Source organism: Aythya ferina (assembly GCF_964211825.1).
Source record: "Aythya ferina genome assembly, chromosome: 3".
Lineage (NCBI taxonomy): Eukaryota > Metazoa > Chordata > Aves > Anseriformes > Anatidae > Aythya > Aythya ferina.
In genome coordinates, this window is record NC_140298.1 from 108,319,459 (window position 1) to 108,338,577 (window position 19,119).

At 34.5% G+C, this 19,119-nt stretch overlaps 1 protein-coding gene across 3 annotated transcripts in view; it reads right to left on the reverse strand.

Annotated features, from left to right (window-relative positions):
• Nucleotides 1–3,743: 3,743 nt before the first annotated feature.
• SMC6 (structural maintenance of chromosomes 6) overlaps nt 3,744–19,119 on the reverse strand; it is a 32,445-nt gene continuing 17,069 nt past the window's right edge. For 2 of the 3 annotated variants that reach the window (XM_084512634.1, XM_084512635.1), the window contains 13 exons: nt 17,615–17,816; nt 17,326–17,440; nt 16,736–16,896; nt 16,379–16,514; nt 15,341–15,421; nt 13,383–13,553; nt 12,348–12,485; nt 11,437–11,582; nt 10,636–10,761; nt 8,574–8,679; nt 7,215–7,367; nt 5,409–5,506; nt 3,744–4,204 (listed from right to left, as the gene is read on the reverse strand). In XM_084512634.1, the coding sequence (XP_084368760.1) occupies nt 4,096–4,204; nt 5,409–5,506; nt 7,215–7,367; nt 8,574–8,679; nt 10,636–10,761; nt 11,437–11,582; nt 12,348–12,485; nt 13,383–13,553; nt 15,341–15,421; nt 16,379–16,514; nt 16,736–16,896; nt 17,326–17,440; nt 17,615–17,816 (1,742 nt within the window). In that variant the 3' untranslated portion in view covers nt 3,744–4,095. The remainder of the gene's footprint in view (nt 4,205–5,408; nt 5,507–7,214; nt 7,368–8,573; nt 8,680–10,635; nt 10,762–11,436; nt 11,583–12,347; nt 12,486–13,382; nt 13,554–15,340; nt 15,422–16,378; nt 16,515–16,735; nt 16,897–17,325; nt 17,441–17,614; nt 17,817–19,119) is intronic. The other variant, XR_014690766.1, reaches the window with a different exon arrangement.

Here is a 19,119-nt window from a genome sequence, read left to right on the forward strand (position 1 = left end):
GGTTTGCCTTAATTCTTACCTCATTTGCATCCCTTCAATCTGGAAAGAGCTATGTCAGAGGAATGCAGTATAAAAAAGCAAATCCTGCTAAAATGATCCCTTTAAAAGTATATATAAATATATATATATAATGTTTAAAATATTGTTTTATTGGAAGTTTAAAGGTTTTATTGGAAGTGTATTGATCTTTGCCTGAATTTTCAAAAGCTTCCACAGAGGTTGCAATATATATGTCCCAAAATAAATTTATAACATTTGACCTTTTCCCCTAATTCTTATTTCACGTCTTCAGCATGGTAACAGGAAAAAAAAAAAAAGTTCTATCTTTAACTATCTGTCACTGTACTACTGGGAAATATATATATTTCATTATGAAAGCATGAAGAAAACTTCTTTTCACTCACTCGGTAGAAGTCGTATTATACAAAACCAACAGTTGTAGTGCTTGTGTTATCAACAGAACAGCTGTTTATCCTCTAAGATGTTAATGCTAAGATTTAACAGTATACCTACAAGACCTGTGCTTACATAACTTTTTCAGCCAGCTGGAAGTCAAATACAGTTTATTTGCTTGGCCTAAACCTGGTCTTTTAATGGTTTCCCCAGAAAGTAAGAGTCTTTCCTCTTACAATATGATATGAAACTAATACAGGCATAAAATAAAGTGATATTATCAAAAAATTGTTATTGATAAATTAACCTTGCAGCATGATTATCGAGAAGAGGTAGTCGAAAGAACCCCCTTTTGTCCTCAGTTCTACGTGCAATCAAGTTTGTCTATACCGTGGCAAGTATGAGTTTTGCATAGCCCTGGGAAAGCATGGAGAACTATCAGACTGCAGATAATCTTTCCTATACACAAGGTTTTCCAGTTGCTCCATTGCTTTAAATAAAGGCCGTTGCTCGTAGGTAAAAAAAAAAAAAAAAAAAAAAAGTTGTCTGAAAAGCTCAGTACTGCATGTTTGATATTTCTTCTTTGCCTTATGAAATAAGACAGTACTCCCAGTAGCTAAAAATCAGACAATAATACATGACAAAACGAATCATACTCTCCACTTCCAAATATTAAAAGTGAAGCTCATCTTAAAATTGAGGGAAAAACACCACGCTGCTTAACACGTTTTGCTAACAAACATATGGGGGAGGGAAGGGAATCAATCATGACCACAACCACAGCCATCCTCTCCTAGTTAATTTTCCTCATATTCCAAACAACAAAGTGTAGAAGTTTCAATTACATTATTTTTTAAAAAACAGAATTTTACTTCGCCTACACAGGTAGTATTCTTGCCAAATTAAATAGCAGTATACTTTGTATGTTTGGCTGTAACTTAAAAATTCTGAAAAATCTAACATACTTCTGAGTACGGCATGCCCATTGTTTCTACATAGACTTCAATTACTAATGGTAGAGAGGATGTTGAATAATCCTGGGATTTTATGCATCTTTTGCTTCCACATACTTATTAGGGCATCAGTACATCATTCTGTATTTCCCTGCGCCTCAAATTTATGTAGCTTGACAGGCTCCATTTACTTTAATGCATCCTTTAAGGACTGCATTGCCATCCAAAATGGCCAACAGCTCAAACAGTCTCAAATGTAACATCATCATCTCCAGGTAGTTGGTATAGTAAACTCAAAGAACCAAGAATAAGATAGTTTTGAGAGCTTGGTAGAATCGCCGAAAAAATAAGTGTATCCAAGCAACTGTTTCAGTAATTGTTTATTTAGAGCTAATCCTCTATCATGAAACCAGTTACTTATAATTATTATACAGCCAAGCACGTATTTTCATCAAGTACAATGGCAGATTAGAATAAATACAGGATATGATTTGAATCAAAGACCAGAGTCATTGCCAATTCCTCCAATTTTTCAAGTAAATCTGTAGAAAACTTGAGAGAAATCTCAATTAGCTCAGCAGGAACAGGGTAATTTTCCTTATCCTCTTTTCTCCCCACAAGCCATTATAAAAATAATAATGGAGATAAACATTTTTCTCCCTCCTGCCTCTGCACTCTTGCTTATTTTTTTTGATAGCTAAAAAAAAAAAAAAAAAAAAAAAAGAAATCAGGAAGAAATAAAGCTTTACAGTTGTATCAGTTCTCACTGTAAAAGGGTCTGAAATATACTCCAGTTCCAGCATAAAGTCAAGTCAAACTGAACAGGTGGCTCAAGACCATGTAAGAGTATTGCAGACTCACCCCAAAACACAGGCTGGGTTCACATTCCAGAAAAGCTTTGCCAAGTATGCAATCTGCATGTGTCTTCCCATGCTGTTTTCACATGATTCTAAACAAGTTGTAAGTATCTTCCATTTCATTCTATTCACAGGATTGTTGGATCCTCGAGTTTGGTAGGAACCTAGTGCAATCCCTTGCTTGAAGGAGGTGCAGCAGTATTCAGAACCTGAAAGCCTCCACGGATAGAGGTTCTACAGCCCGTCAGGACAATATGTTTAAATGCCTCATCCTTATCGTGAACAACCCCTCACATGATTATGTAGCCAGAACATCCACATTTCAATGTTGGGCCACTGTCTCTTGTGCCCCTGCCCTACACTTCAATGAAAAGCCTGGCTTTGTTTTGTCAGTAACCTCCTCTTAGACATGGCAAGTGTGCTGCAAGTGTGGTGTTGGCCATTACCCTAGGTTTTCAGAAGTAAACATTCAAAGTCTTTAAAAGATCACTAGATTTAATTCCTAAAGTTAGAATGCACCAAGAAAACCAACTGCAGTTCTAGCCTATTTCCTTCAGTTCTCAGCTAGTTTTCATATTTTAGAGATACCCACAAATTTAACAAATACTTGCGTAAAAACTGAACAGCTTTAATAAACACAAAATACAGTGACTAAAACTAAATTTGGTTTTTAAATTTTGGCTACATTCACTTTAAACTTAAACTGTACAGATATTTTATTGAGGAGTTGCTATTCAGTAAATAATTCTGGAAACTATAGAGCTGTTCTTTGAATAATCTTAATGGCTCCTGTATCATCCAAAAGCAAACAAACAGAAAGAGTTATGCCTAGTGGCTGAACTCTAAATTGATTGTTTCTGAAGAGCTCCCAATAACTGCAAATTCCTGGAGAGAGGAGAACAGGACAGAAGTAAAGTTAATTTGTGGCAGTTTGAAAAACCTGGTTATTCTTTCTCCTTCTATCCTCCCAATAAATATAATTTTTTAAAAGACTCAATTTTATTTTAACAACTCAAGTATAGTCGAGGGGTGGGGCAGTGGGGTGGGTTGGGAAGCCCACAATCTAGAAAAGTTACTCTAAGTTACTGTATTATTTCTTAAAACTATGCCACTTTGCTCCTCTATATTGAAGGACTCCCATCATTTTGTTAACATAATGAATACCTGCGAACTTAGTCTGTGCAAGAATTGGAATTAAGAATATAAAATTATGAAGACATGATTTGCTGGTTTTTATAAGCACATGTCCTAAGACACACAAGCTAGTCTCTATAAAATTTAGGAATCAATACTTTTTCCTGCTCAGAAAATAAACTGAAAAAAGTTCTTCATTTTCAAAATTATGAAATTTTGGAATTATGAAAAAAAGCAATAATTTTACACATTCAGCTGCTGTGGTTCCGCTGTAAATAAACAAACAACGTTTTACTGCATGTATTAGCACACATTCAAGAAATAAAGCAGAGATAAGCAGAAAACCAGATTTTAAACTCAAGGCCAGTTTGAAGAGTGCAGAGACACTAAATCATTGTCACAAGTATTAGTTCCCATAGTTTATTAAAATAGTACTCCACAGTTATACAAAATACATGTCATATCCCCCTTTCTCCCGCCCTCTCTCCTTCCCCCAAGGAAAGAAAAACTAGTAGTTGTTCGTTAAAATAAAACCCTGAATGCTCAGTTGATATCATGAAAATTGTTCTTATCCTTGGGCTGTAAGAACACATAAAAGTAGTTCTGAGATTAAAAAAATAAAAACCAGGAACTACTTATTTTCCTGAGGGTATTTAACAAGAGAGCCTCTTATCCAGCAACAGGCAGTAGCAACTGGAATTTACAAGCATCAATGTACATTTATCCTCAATATTGTGCCATATTCATACAATTTATACTCAATCATCTTCTTCTTCTTCATTCCTATTATGGAAGTTCAACTGTGTTTGGCCTCTTTCAGGGTCTTGCATTCGGAGGATTCGAATATGAGAACTCGTAGGCAGAGAACTAAAAATAAAAGTATGCATCATTTAAATAGTGCACCTTCTCCACAAATTTATTGTTTCCATTTGATTCTTTCCATTATTGGCCTTAAAATTACTGCATCTATTTTCTTGGACCCTTTTAAAACAGTAGCATGGGGTGAAGATCTGGCTTCACTGAACTGATACTTGAGCAAGACTTGCATAAAAGCTTCAGGTGACAGATCCTCAATGATACATCTCAATCCTTCATTTTTTTAACAATTAGACTATGTTAGTTACAGAAAAAGTACTTTTTAAGAGAAACTCCAACGTAAGTAACAATTAAATATGGTTCTTATTTGCCTTACAGATCCTGAAGGGGCACACACCTTATATACGTATCTCTCATCATACTAAGAATGAAGTTACTAAACACATATTCTGGCTTCTCCAGTGATAGCTCCTACTATTTTATTGAATAGTTTGAGAAATTCCCTCAAAGCATTTCCATTAAGTAACATGTTGAACACCCCGTCTCCCGCCCCCGCCCTCCAGGTATTAGGAAGGCAAGATAATTACAGTAAATTAACCTCATTTTGAAGATCGCTTAGGATCTTTGTATATTTTGCAGGAGAAAAGAAAAGAGAAGAGAGGAGAGAAGAGAAAATGTGATAAGAATTATCAGGCTTCACTGATTACTTCTGGCTTGTAGAGAAGAATTGGATGAATAAGGTTAGACAGTGACTGTCCCCTTAACTGGGCATAGCTTTACCACAGAATTATATGGAGGACTGTTGTTTGTTTGTTTGTTTTAAAAAGATCCGGGTGCTACAAAAAAACAGAACAGCAAGCTATCAGCTTGCAGATTTAAAAAAGTCAACTCAAATAACATAAGCCTGTTAAAAGTACGGTAATACTAATAGGAAAATTAGACAAACACAAAATATTCTATCAGTTTTCTGATGGGAGACCAGGAGCCCACCTGGCTCCATGCAAGGAAACATTTCAAAAAGCTCCTCTACTTTAGATAAAATGATTCAAGTTTCACTGAATTACCACATTACATATGGAAAAGTGAAAAATATTCTCCTAAGTTCTTAAAAACATCAGCCATGAACTGCTTAACTGTTAATGTTCTACCACTGAAAATCACAAAAATTCTCCTCAGATTTCCTTCTTTCAAGTGATACTCGCAATACAACTTTCATGTCCTACTTCTACTAGGAAATACAACACAACATTATTACCTCATGCTTTGTGGGGTGAGCAAAATGAACTGCCGATGACGCTGAGAGTCAGCCACCTTCAGAATCATATCCATTGCAATTCTTCTGTTAACCATGTCCTAAAGACAAAATCTTTATCAGTGAATACTGCCTGTATACTTCACTGACTTCTTATTGCACAGATTAGGACAACTACCTAGTAATAAATAAATTAGAAAGTATCTTAATAGTAAGACCTACCTAAAGTAGTACATAGATGGTAAAGCTTAGCTAAACAGAAACAACACTGGAGAAATACTAGGGTTAAATTCTAAAAGCTATGAAATAAAGTTTGGGAAATCTTAAAACTTTACTTTTTAATATACACACAAAATATCTATCTATCAGAACAATCTATCAGCTTCTATCAGAACAATCACACTCCTACTCACATTATTTTTCTACCAGCTTTTATATACACGTGTAATACTTCTTTATTGGTATGCTAAGATGAACTTTATTTTAGTTGAATAACATTTCTTATAACTTTCTGCCTCAAAATTATCTGAAAGGATGTAAGGGCTACATGAAACCTAAGTTACTTTGTAGCCAGATTATTTATTTATTTATTTCTAAAAACATCCTTGCGTAGGCTTATTGAAAAATATGTATAATGTGAGGATATGATGAGCAGGGGTTAAATAACGCTCTGCTTCCACACTGTCACACATGAATCTAGCTGTCTCCCTTACAAAAAGGCTGATGGGGTCCTCTTGTGGTGAGTCTCCAGGATTACAGCAGAAGTAACTACAGATGTAATGTGGAAACAGTATGGTGTGCTTATTGGCACAGCAGTAGAAAAACAAGTGTTGAGGAATTACTTACAGAATAAAAGACATCTAAGTTCTCTGCAGGGCTACAGTTTTGACTATCCATCTTTTTCTGGACATATGAATAAACTTCAGTACAACTAATTTGTAAGATAAGACAAATTGAATAAGATGATGAGATGAGAGCTTTTCAAGTTTGTTTGTGGAATCAATGATTATGTCACTGATTCTACAACAGGGAAACCTCAGACATTTAACATGCTGAAATATGTCTGCTTGACCACCTTAGATGCAGATGTTCCTTCCTGATATTCTTTATGTATAAAGTACACCGCCTGTTTTTTTCTTTCTTCTAGGTCTTTGATTTCAGTAAATAAATCATTGATTTAATGGGTGAGGGACACTGAAGCCAAAGAAGAAAAAAAAAATAAATATCAACTACTGTCTTTGTCTCATGGAACTAGTTCTCCAGGGAAGTGATACACAAAGATGATGTTTATCAGTTTTAGCTGCCATTAGTATTTCCTATTCATTAATCTGAATTTCAGCATCTTGGAAAGTAGGTACAAAACAATTATCTGAGTACCAAATCATCTGCTATATCTGCACTGAAAAAATGTATATTTAACATATATATATCATAAAGATGTACATATATATCATAGAAGCCAAGGCATGTGCTAAGCCAAGGACTGTCACAGCATCATACAGAGGCAACCTCTGACAAAAACAGTAACTGCCCAGGGAAGTAAAAACCTTTATTTTATGATTTTTCTGCTGAACTGAGATTTGAACTTGCAGAGTAACATGATATTCCTAGTTCTTAGTGCCAATTATAAAACATTAAGCTTCAAAAAAAGTCACTAAGCTTAGTAAACAAGACCCCTAATGAGCACTTCTGTTTAATATCACTTACTGTTACCTATAGTATTTTAAATTTCTAACCAACCACAGGTCACAAATCAACTATTTTGCTAATTTATACAAATCAGAATAGCAAATGTAGTTTAAACTATACCATGTAGACATCAAATTCATCCAAACATCTGAAAGGAGATTCAGTAATGGACCACAGAGAAAGAATGAAACAAACTGTTGAGAAGGAACGTTCACCTCCTGATAACGATCTCACATCGTTAAGAGCAGCTTTGTCTTCCTCTCCAGGCTGAACCTTGAAATAAAGATAATAAAATACTTTTTAAACTTGGAGAGTTCCTTAAAAAAAAAAAAAAAAAAAAAAAAAAAAAAAAAGTTATTGGAACTGCAAACATGTTACATATGAACAGAGAGATCACTTGAGGAACAGCTTATGTACTTCACTGCCACTCTGGAAAGAATTCAGAATGAAATGGCTCCTAGCCATTTCTGGGATCACTGCAACTTTATCCACCATAGTAAGATACACTGAACAGATTAAACAGATGATTCTGCCAATGTTTTCTTATTAAATTCTCTATTTTAATACCTATTAAACAGATTAAATAACTGTCAACAAATGTAATTATATCACAGTAAAATCCAATAGCTACCAGCTGTAATAGAAAAGCAGGTAATTGATTCACAATAGTAGCTTAAAGGAGGAAGTTTCTTTACCAGAACAAGTGAATCGTTGTAAACAGTCACTCCCTTCCACTAATTATGATGACACCTTGTGGCACTCTCCATTCAGGATTAAGCTTCAATATTTTCTTATCTTGCTAATTATATTACTTTTAATGAACTAAGCAGGAAAATAAAGATTTTTTTCTTTTTTTCTTTTTTTTTTTTATTTAAATCTTCCTTGACTATATTTAAATTTTATGCATGATAAACATGAAATATGAGTCACAAAAAATGTAAAAAGATAAAGACAGGCAATAAACTGAATCCATAAAATATGAAGTTGAGTTTTTTGGGTATCTATCCTTCACCTGTTTAATGAAGAGCGTGTCAACAAGTATTTGTGTCCTCACTACACATTTTCCTCCTCAAATCCTAAAAGCAAATTCTCCCACAGAATAAATAAATAAATGCTCTATGACTAAGACTTTCTGGGAAGCATGTTAAAAGATATAAACTTACAGAATACACAGAGAAAACATAATATTGAAGCCATCAACCACTTAAAGGCAGTAAGATGTTACACAATCATAAAAAGTAAATCTTCCTGTTATTCCATGTTATCTAGCAACATCCCTATTAAAGACAATGATACAGTTTGGCTTTATTCTTGTTTGTTTTCAACAGTGTGCTACAATTTGGCATATCACTTTTTGGAGAGGGGAGAACAATTCTATTCTTTGCAATACATGCTCTAGCAGCTGACACTAAAAGCAAACAAAAAACCACACTATTTTAACACACATTATCATACTTCAAATAGTATCAAATAACTTACTGTTATTGAAAGTGTCTCATTCTTGTGGTCGAAAAGTATTTTTCCACAGCAAGCTCGAATGCGTAATAAGTAGTCGAAGTACAGTTTGCATCGTAAAGAAAGGAGCCTTAAATCAGTTAAATCATGCAAACAAACATTAGCTCACCAAGTTTAAAGATATTTGAAAAAGTGACAGCAAATTTTTTAATCAATGGTTTCACATCATCATCTTTTTTTCCCCAAATCTCAAACAGTTAACATTGGAGAGAAATTAAAGACGCAACATAACAAGTGTACAGAAAATATAAACTGTACTTCTGGATTTCTAAATTTAATCCCTGCTTCAATCGACTAGAAGCTTTTGACATGCTTCTTTCACAACTTCACCATGAAATAACCAGACTCCACTGCTATTTCCCTATCCACTGTTAGTGCTGCATCATTAATATAGTGAAAAATTTACAAGGACTCTGCTAGACTCCAAGAATTAAACACTGCTGATTCCCTCTGCACTCCCTTCCTTCCTCAATTCTAGTACATAATTCTCCAGCAGACAATACAACACTGTTCCTCCAAGAATTTACTATGGTTCTTTAGTACACATTAGAGTGGGACCATTCTATGATTCCATGATTTGCATTCAAATTCAAGCACTAGGAACAAGATTCAGTTTGACCCTTATAGGCCCCAAAAGGCAAGTACCAGATTCTGCCGGTACAAATTTATCAACTGGCATTTCTATACTTCCAGCACAAAAGATAGGATTCTTTTGATCATTACTATCTCTCATGATTGTATTGGCAATCCCATCCAAATCCCAGACTGAAAAGTACAAGAAGCAGAACCAATACATATATCCCTCAATTTCTGCTGAAAAAAAATATGTATATATGTATATATATATATACATATACATATATACAGGACAGTAAGGGACTGCAGCAAGAAAAGTGGTGCACTCCCAGTACAGACACTTGTCAGACTGACAGCTGTCAAATCACAGGACCTGAATAAAAATCCTGAATTGTTTTTCAGCATAGGGCAGAGAAAGAGCGGCTGGCCCACAATGAAGTTATGGGAGCATACCACTGATAACTAGACTTAATGAAAATGAATGATAGGCTGGATTATTTCAATGTTAGCATGTTGCTGATATTTTACTGTCCAAAACCAGTACTGAAACAGAACTGTCTTGGATTGAGCGCGCATTGCTGAGGCCTTTGGTGTGAAGAAAAATATTTGCAGCCTCAACTGACTTATGTTGTGTTTCTAGCTGTCAGTCCAGGCAGACTCTAAATTGTCAGACATAATAATATTGGTACTGGGAGCAAGATGAAGTTAAAAAAACTATGCAAGGCAAAAGTAAGGCAAAGGACTAGTAGCCGTGCTGACACAATCACTAGAACTTGGTGAGGGTCATCAGCTGTGCACTGCCTCACCTCAGAAGTATTATGGGACCTGAAATAAAAAAGGTATCATTTTTGTCTCTGTTCTGTCCAATATCAGGTAATCTGTATGATCTGTCAAGTGTGTCAGAGCACTCACTCACAGCTTCCTCAAACTGTCTCATACCTGCTGGCTTATTTAAAGCAAATATCTCTACTTTCAAGAATGTTAAAGAAAATCAAAAAAAGTACTGTCACAATGAATCTCATGTATACCTTACCATGTGTAACATATCAGTGTGTAAAATATTTGAAAATTTCCAATGATAAGGATCTATAACTTAAGCATTAACATTTAGGCTCTGAAACAGGTTTAACTCTAAGACCATCACGAATACCATCTTTACAATACCTAATTCTCAAGGGTTTGCTCTGTAATTTACTCTGGAGTACAGGCAAAATTTACGTATCACCAGTTTATTTTGTTAGCCACAGAATGCAATCTCAGACAGCACTGAACCACACACCTCTGCCAGCAAGTCAAAAGAAAATACTTTGTAGCTGTTCAGCTCTTCATTCAAATTATAATAAATATAATCTTATGTGTGGAATAGTTGTTTGTTTATTTTCTAAAGACATTATTGAAGAAATACATACCTACATACTAATCATCTGAAATTACAGCATAATTAACTTACCTTAGGAACTGTCGATATATTCTGAATCTTTGTGTCATTATTTCTTCCAGCAGCATAATAAATCTCTTTAAGTTCTTTACTTTAATGTTTGCATCTTCGTATCTTTCCTTTGCATCAAGAAATTGCCTGTTTTAATTAACAGAAAGTCTAGCATTAGCATGCATTACATTAAAGCCAAGCAATTGCTGAAAAAAAAAATAAAATAAAACATTCACACACAAAAAGGTTTCATGAGGCTCTAAGTTAAAGCTAAAAGCATTTCAGCATGTTAGGTAAGCTATCTTTCATGAATGAAAACAAGTCAAATTACTATATTTTACCTCAGTTTGTTTTCCTTTTAAATGGAAGCTCTCGCACTAAGGAGAAATAACGATTGGACTCCCCATATCTATGAGGAATGATTTCTTGAAATTGTTTTCTTGAAATGCAGTCAAAACCTCAAGTAACTGCCTAAATTCTACATTAGCTACTCAAACTAGAAGCATGCTTAATGCTCAGTGCATCCCAGAGCAAGTGAGCTTTGTTCACACCACCATAGCTGGGGTACCTCTAAATACTAAAAGAGCAAGTGTCTGATTATTAGTAACCTGAGAGTATCAACCCTGTGTAAGATCACTACAGGGGCAGTTCAACTCTCCTAAGACCATTCAGTACTGATTGGCTGTACAATCATCACAGCACGTTTCTACGTCTTCATACATCACTTAAGTATTAAAACACATAAATTCAGTATAAGAAAACTGTTGTTTCCCCAGTCTCTTCCATCTTACCTGAACTAGACAGACATTAAAGATGACTTACTGTATTATTTCTTCTCTGTTCCCATGGTGATTTTTTTCTGAATTTATCCGCTCTCTTAAGCGATTCATTTCTGCATCCAGACTTTTAACAGTTCTGCTGACTTCTATGCGCTCTGCATAGATTTGCCTAGCCTGGGCAGTTTTTTCCTACGGTAATGTTTGAAATTCAATTGTTACTTGTTGCAAAGACTAACAGACTTTTTAAACCAAGTATTTTGTCCTATGGAAAAAAACAAGGCCTCTAAAAAAAAGCAAGTTTTCATATTGTTCTTTGTGTACAGTCATTACAGCAAATTTACTGTTATTGTCAACAATTTTACTCTAAATGTTCATTCATATGTAGGTAGTTACTTCAGTGCTAAGAACTGTAACCACGTGAGAATTTTTCATATGTTCACAGTTCTTGATCTAATGCAAATAAATAAGGAACTAAATGCACTCTATTTCAACAGGGCCTAATCTTCCAGAAGTCTTCAGGAATGTGACCATAGAGTTTGTCAGTAAAGCCAGATTAGTGAAGTATGCAAAAGATCAGGCATGTGATCTGTACGAGAAAAAATGCTAGCATCCAAAAAGCAAAACAATATTATTCAATTTAACTTAAAATATGTATTTTAGGATTAAAGCATTCTAATCTTTGCATTGCATAAATGTAGCAAAATGAGTCCCAGGTAGATAACCATTAACTTATCTATCAAGACTGAGATGGTGCTCTGCCAGACAGAGAGATCTTGATTCATTTATACAAAGTGAATTTTACTTGATTTAGACATGAACAGCTTAGAATACAGCTAAGAAAATACACAGTTTAACTGGGCATTAACATGGTTTGTATGTTGTACAAGAAGAATGATTTATTACTAAGTTTTCAAAGGATCTTGACCATAAAACTTCCATTAAAAATAAACTTACCTCTAATTCTTTTTCTTTGGCAGCTAGTAATTCTTTATGTTTTTTTATGCAAGCCAAATGTTCTTTCTTCCTGTCTTCATAGTGCTGCCAACGACGTTTTCTGTTTTCCACCTCCGAGTCCGCTTTGCTTAATTCATCCTATTTTTGAATACCTCAAGATTTGAAAAGTGTACTGTATAGGGTAGATTCCTAAGCATCTCTCAAATATGTACACACCTTTCACAGGTTATCATGCTGTTTTATTTTATTTTTTGTCACAATAGTTAAATATAACTAATATATTTTTCAGTTGCCATCCTTAACTATTTCCTTCCCGTTTGCTCTTGCTTCCTTAATTCTAGCTGACTAAATATCAATACACAATTTATGTGAGGTATACAAGAGATTCCTACAGCGATAATTCTGACTTTTTCCTCATTACATACAAGTTTCCTCATTCTACAACTTTAGAATACTGTTTATATGCTGGACTCTGTTATTTTCATTTTCAAACCATTAATTCTTGAAAGCATAAGATTATCAGGATTCTATTTGCCAATACCAAAATTTTGCATTTACCTTCAGTTTGCTACTTATCTCAAGCCTTGTTAATTCTCTGCGATTTCCAGGTCTCTTTCATACAAAGCTACAAAATCTATTTTGAAAACTGACCAAGTGTGCATATTCTTAGCCATGCCTTAGCAGAAACAAACAAAAAAAAAAAAGCCAAAACAACAGATATGATGTACTTAAAGGAGAAATTCAATTAAACCGTTTTTCCTGCTTTTTCAATTCCTGACTAAAACCACTTGAAAACAAAATAATTTCTCTTTAAACCTGAAATATTACAGCAACTAAACTTAACAATCAACATTATCTTCAAAATACTGCCAAGCTTATTTCTTGACATAATTTAGAGGGAACGCCCTACTTCTATGTTCAAGGGCAGCTCTTAACTGTATTAGGAACAAACATTCTTTTCTCCTGCCTCCATTTAACCTCATTCCTGTTGCCACACAAAGGGAACAAAAAAATACAATATGGAGTTATCAGTACCTTAATCGGACCAGCAATTTCTTCTACTTGATGAATTTTTTCTTTTATTTCTTCAAATCTTTTTTCGGCCTCCTGGAGAATATTGTTCAGTTCTTCCATTCTTCTGCTTTGCTCCTGCATTTCTTTTTTTGCAGATTCCATCTTTTTTTTATTTTCTTCAGACACATCTTCCTGTCAAAATATTTTAAAACAAAGAGCGAAAGGAGTCCATATATTTGCACATTACGTGATTTTTATTTTATTATCATTACCAGGGTATAGGCAATACTCTAAGCTCTCTAACGAGAATAAAAACAGCTCAATGTAATTGCCATGAAGGCTCAAAAGAACAGATGGATAAATTATCTTGAAAGCCACTAAATCATATAGCAAAAGAAAATGTGGAACTTCTTTATCTGAGTGAAAATTAAGCTGACTTAATTTGGGAGTTGATGGCTAGGATTTTGTGAAGAATTAGCCATGCTAATGATTTACTACAGTAATTTACTAAACAAAGAACATTATGGCTTCCTTCTGGATCTGTGATGGAGGACGTACATTCCATATACAGAGGAATATAGGAAGAGGAAGTGGATTTTCACTGTTCCCTAGAAAATTATACCATTCCTAATTGATTACTACTATAGATACTTTCTGCTCTGAAAAGACAAATGCTCCAAAACTTAAGAAAAAATATGTAAGCAAAACCTTGTATTGTGCTAATATTCTTTTTCACAATCAGACAACTGGGAAATCAATGTAGGAATGAAAGAAATAAGTGAAAGAACAGCAAATACTACATAGAAGTGATCAGAAAGTGCAGAAAAAAATACCAACGAAAATCAAAGAAAAGACTAAGGAGAAGTAAATATGTAAAACTACCAGCTGCATAAGACTATTGTCAGAAGGCAACAGTAAAAATTCTGTTGTTGAATAATTGTCAATTTTTTTTTTCAATCACAAAAAATAAAAAGATACTCCCCTACAAAGAAATATGATCTTTTCAATTCCATTTAAAGGACAAACAATGTACATTTTCCTAAACTAACAAAACAAGATTTGAAACAAAACGTAAGAGTTCACAGAATCTGTATCTCCCAATTCTTTACTTTTTGAGTATGTTGTGAAGGGTTTACTCACATGAATATGTTCACTTGCTGAAAGACAACTTACTGTAAAGCTATAAGGTTATGGAAGTTACCATCTCACTGATCCCATGGCATGGAATTTAACCAAAACAATTGTAGTCAGCATTAACAGCATTTGTCAGACTGACTCTATGAATTAAGATCTTGATTGTTTGTAGACACTAGCTTATTACAGAGGAATAGCTAAAATTCCATGGCCACCAACAAAAATTATAATAGATTACCAAACATTTTTACTCTATTCTTAAATTGCTAACTATATATTCTAAGAACATGGATAAGCACTTTGTAGGAATCACAATAGTGCAATCCTTTCTTAGGCTTTTAACTTTAAAACTGCATGATGAGTTTACTATAAACCAAGAAACTGTGGATACAGGACAGAGAAGCAGTGCTGTGACATAATTTACGCTAAAGAGTGATCTTCATCTATGCTTCTAAGATGCTAATTCTGTCCTCCAAACCTACATCACTGCTCCCCCCCCCCCGCCCAGAGTTTTATGGCACTGCGTATCTGGAATGATGAAAGAAAATGCACAGAACATCTCTTTATAACACCACCTTGCCTTCCATAACCCTGCAGTACCATTGGTTTGAAGAAGGTGATAAATAGAGGAAAATCCAAACAAACAAATGAACACTCACCAAAAATACTGCCATTACAATAATTGCACACTTTCTCTCAAATATAACATTTTTCACTATTTTATCCAACTTGTGCCCTGGATGGTAATCTACAGTATTTAGTTGTTTCTTATTTAAAATAGTTATCAACATTCAAAGACATTATTTCACATCCCTATTAGACATAATTCAATATTCTTTTCTTACCAATATTCGGATGTCCACTGACTGGTTTTCTTCTGTATTCTCAAGATCTGCTATTTCTGCTTTTGTTGTTCTTATTTTTATCTGGAAAAAAATATATTAAGTTTACCTTACAAGAAAAGATCGTATAAATTCATTGAAGTCAATACAGAAAGTAATATATTCTTTTAGCTTCACTACTGCCTACGGAAGAACATTCTTCCCACTTACCTATGGAATCCATTTTAATAAGGCAGAACTTGCCCTGAAAGTAACATGCACTTTAAAATCATTACTACATTTCCTTTCAACATGAATAAAATATATTTCATGTCCTTCAAATACTTGTCTTCATCAAATTAATAAGAGTTCACGTGCCGCTTCTCTGCTGGTTATTTGCAATTTACTTAATAAAGTATACATTAGCATTTTAGTTATATAGTATTTACCATCTTACGCTGCCTAACAGTAGTATCATCAGCCACCACATATATATCCTACCTACCAGAACTGGAAATCACGTAGAAAACAAAGATTAATGGTTGTAAATGGTTTATACAGAAAATCAGATTAAGCCAAAGTCTAAAAGCATGAAACACTCAATTTATTAAAACATGTAAAGAACATAAATGAAGAGCACAAAGAGAAACAAGATTCTAGGAATTAACAGGCAAGACTCGATAGAAATAAAGGAGAAAGCAGGAAAAATAAACTTGTATCAAATTTTGCAGCAACTTCCTTCCAACTCCTTTCTTGCACCACAAAAAACAAGTAGAAATTTCATTTGTGAGATTTAGTACAACTGAAAAAAAAAGATACTATACAGAATAACAGCAACATATGCCAGGACTGATATGACTTGAATCACTTTGTCCTAAACAATGAAAACATCCTCTAGATACTAATACGCAGACCCTTGTGTTTTTGCACAAGCACCAAATGAACAAAGGTAAGCATAAATATTGAAAAACTATCACCCACTCAAATTATAGTATAGAAGTCAAAGTGAAACAGGAAAAAAAATGATTAACGCCTAAAGATTAACACAACACCTATTTTTACCTGTAGTTCTTTTTGGTGTTGTCGATGACGATGAAGATGATCTTCATTCCGCCTAATCTCATTTTCAATGGAATACAAATGTCGCTGACATGCTGTCAACTGTGCCTTCCTGTTTGCAACTTCACTCTCTAAATGACTTGGGAAAAAAAAAATTGATACTGAGATATTATATACATACAAAAACACAGACATATACGTATAAGTTATTGAGTGACCAAAAAAAGTACATGGAGAAACAGGAGAGTAGTGGAGGGTGGAAGTTTCTCATGCACATACATCTAAATAGAAAAATATGCAATTCTACTATTCATGTCAACAAATGCACATTTTAGAGAAACAATGTAAAAAGATGCTTACTTTATTTCTGCTTCAACATTTTTGCTGAGATACTTGGGTCTGCGGTAGTCAGAAGAATAGTATCGCCTGTCAAATACTTGATCCCCTTCAACAGTGAAAGCTTCTCTACAATTTCTTGGAGGATTATTAGACTGCATTACTTCACGAGCTTTACGGCTACTCTGAAAAATACAATTGCCTTATCATACCTATAGAAAATCCACCATAATTAAAGATATTACTTTAAAACTAACGGAGAAGTTCTCTCACTCAGAAATCATTTACATTTCTAATGAAAAATAAGAAACACAGTAATGAAAGAATAATTTTAGAGTATGTAGCATTAAGAATCTGAAAAGGCATTGGTGTACGGACTGCATTGTTACACAGATAACTGTTGCAGTTATTGTCTTTAAGGACCTCACCTCAGTGTCTGTACGTTATGCTTCTGGGGATGGAAAAATAAAAAAAAAACAACAAAAAACAAAACCAGAAAGTCACCACACCTCTACCTGCCTGTCACAGACAAAAACCAGAGGAGGAACTGGATATAGACTATATAAAGAGACAATGCCTTTCTTTAGAGGCCAGTAGGGAGGGGAGAGCCTTACTTTAATCAGCAGGATTTTTTCTATACCCCTCATATCAATCAAACAGTTGGCAACCACTGGATCATCTATTTCCAATGCTGTAAGAACTGATGGGAATTCTGGATGGTGAACTCCTCTAAAAAAAAACAAACAAACAAAAAAAAACACAAAACAAAACAAACAAACAAAAAAACCCAACATACATAAATTCCACATTAAATTCTTTGAATCAAAATTATACATAGTTCTTTCAAATTGATAACAATTGATAACACTGTAACTATGTAACAAAATTCAAAATGTAACTTACCTGTGTCTAACATCATAAACTTTATCCTGAAATTTATTTACAATTATTGAAGGTCTAAGCCCACGTGGATAATGATTTGCCATCAGCTGCTGAAGAACTCTTTCATCACTATGATTATCACAGCAAAATGCCTGAACTAAGCTCTTTAAACAAGATTCAATAGCCAAGGACAGTTCAGCATCTTTCGGATGAATGAAAGCACCTATACAAACAAACAAGACAAGGCTTTAGGAGCTTTGTTCCATAACATATACTTACATAATGCATTTTTACCGCTGTGTTCTTGTTTTCATTTTTTTCTTTCCTTTTTAAAGGCTCTGAAATAAACCTTTATTACAAGAAGGAAAAAAAAGAGTTCACTAAAAAAGAAATTACTCTACAACAGACAAGCTACCCTGACAACATACGTAATTTGTCTTCCTAGAGGCCTGCGCTTCTTTTGTTTTTGTTAAGTTCTTTGAGAGGCCACTAACTCCATTAAGATACTAATTTGATGGCAGCAGAGCAAGAGTGTGTCATGGCAAAGACTACTTATTAACTGCTCCAAGGGTGAAGGCAGAGGAAAACTATGCTATAAGTTAACATGAGGATTTCATTGTATCACCTGTCATCAGTAGCAGTGTTCACACATCCCCACCCTGCAGTAAACACCTAGTTTTCCAAGTACCTACACGGTAGATAAGATACACTGACAGCCACACATAGAACTGACTCGTTCAACTGTACTACTTCAATAATTAAACTGAACGGTTTTTGTGTGTTTTTCTATTGCTGTTTTTGTTTAGTACACCAGGCAGGATTTTTTTCCTCCATTTCCCTAACTTTTATCAGACCTATGAACTAGAAAAACTGCTTTTCTAATAACTATTTATTTACTCTATGTTTTAAAAGTTCACTGCATTGCAACACATCACTGAAACACCCAATCCCCATCATTATCTTAAACTATTCCTCCACTGGTGAGTAGGAAGATTTTGAGGGATGAGACCTTCCTGCAACACACCTCACCAAGCAAGCAGCATCAAGACCTTACAGCCAGACTTAACTCTCCCCTGGAATTCCTGTTAGCATGGTCGATCTAATCTAAGAGCAAAGTCCTCAGCTAAGCATCTCCCTACCTTATGATACTTGGCAAGCCCCTTCAAATGTCATAATTCCACTCAAAACTCTCCTGCTCTGCAACACTATTCTGAAATGTATTTTACAATGTCTTCACAAAATAAACAATTGCAGAGTTGGCATGACAGGCAAAGAATTTTTTGATTTAAGATGTCTTCAGAAGAAAATTACCCAGACTCAAAGGGGAACAGCTCTAAGATAACAGCATAATCTCCCAAAGTCTCCAAACTTCTTCCCAGAAGTCCTAGAAATACTGCTAGTATCACACAGTTTAGCCAGATGCCCTTTCCTGAGTATAAGTGAGCCTTTCATGCCATCCAAATTTAAAAGCAGGAAACCTTTTAAACCCCCAAACTCATTTTTTTCCACAAATAGCCTGAAAGGAT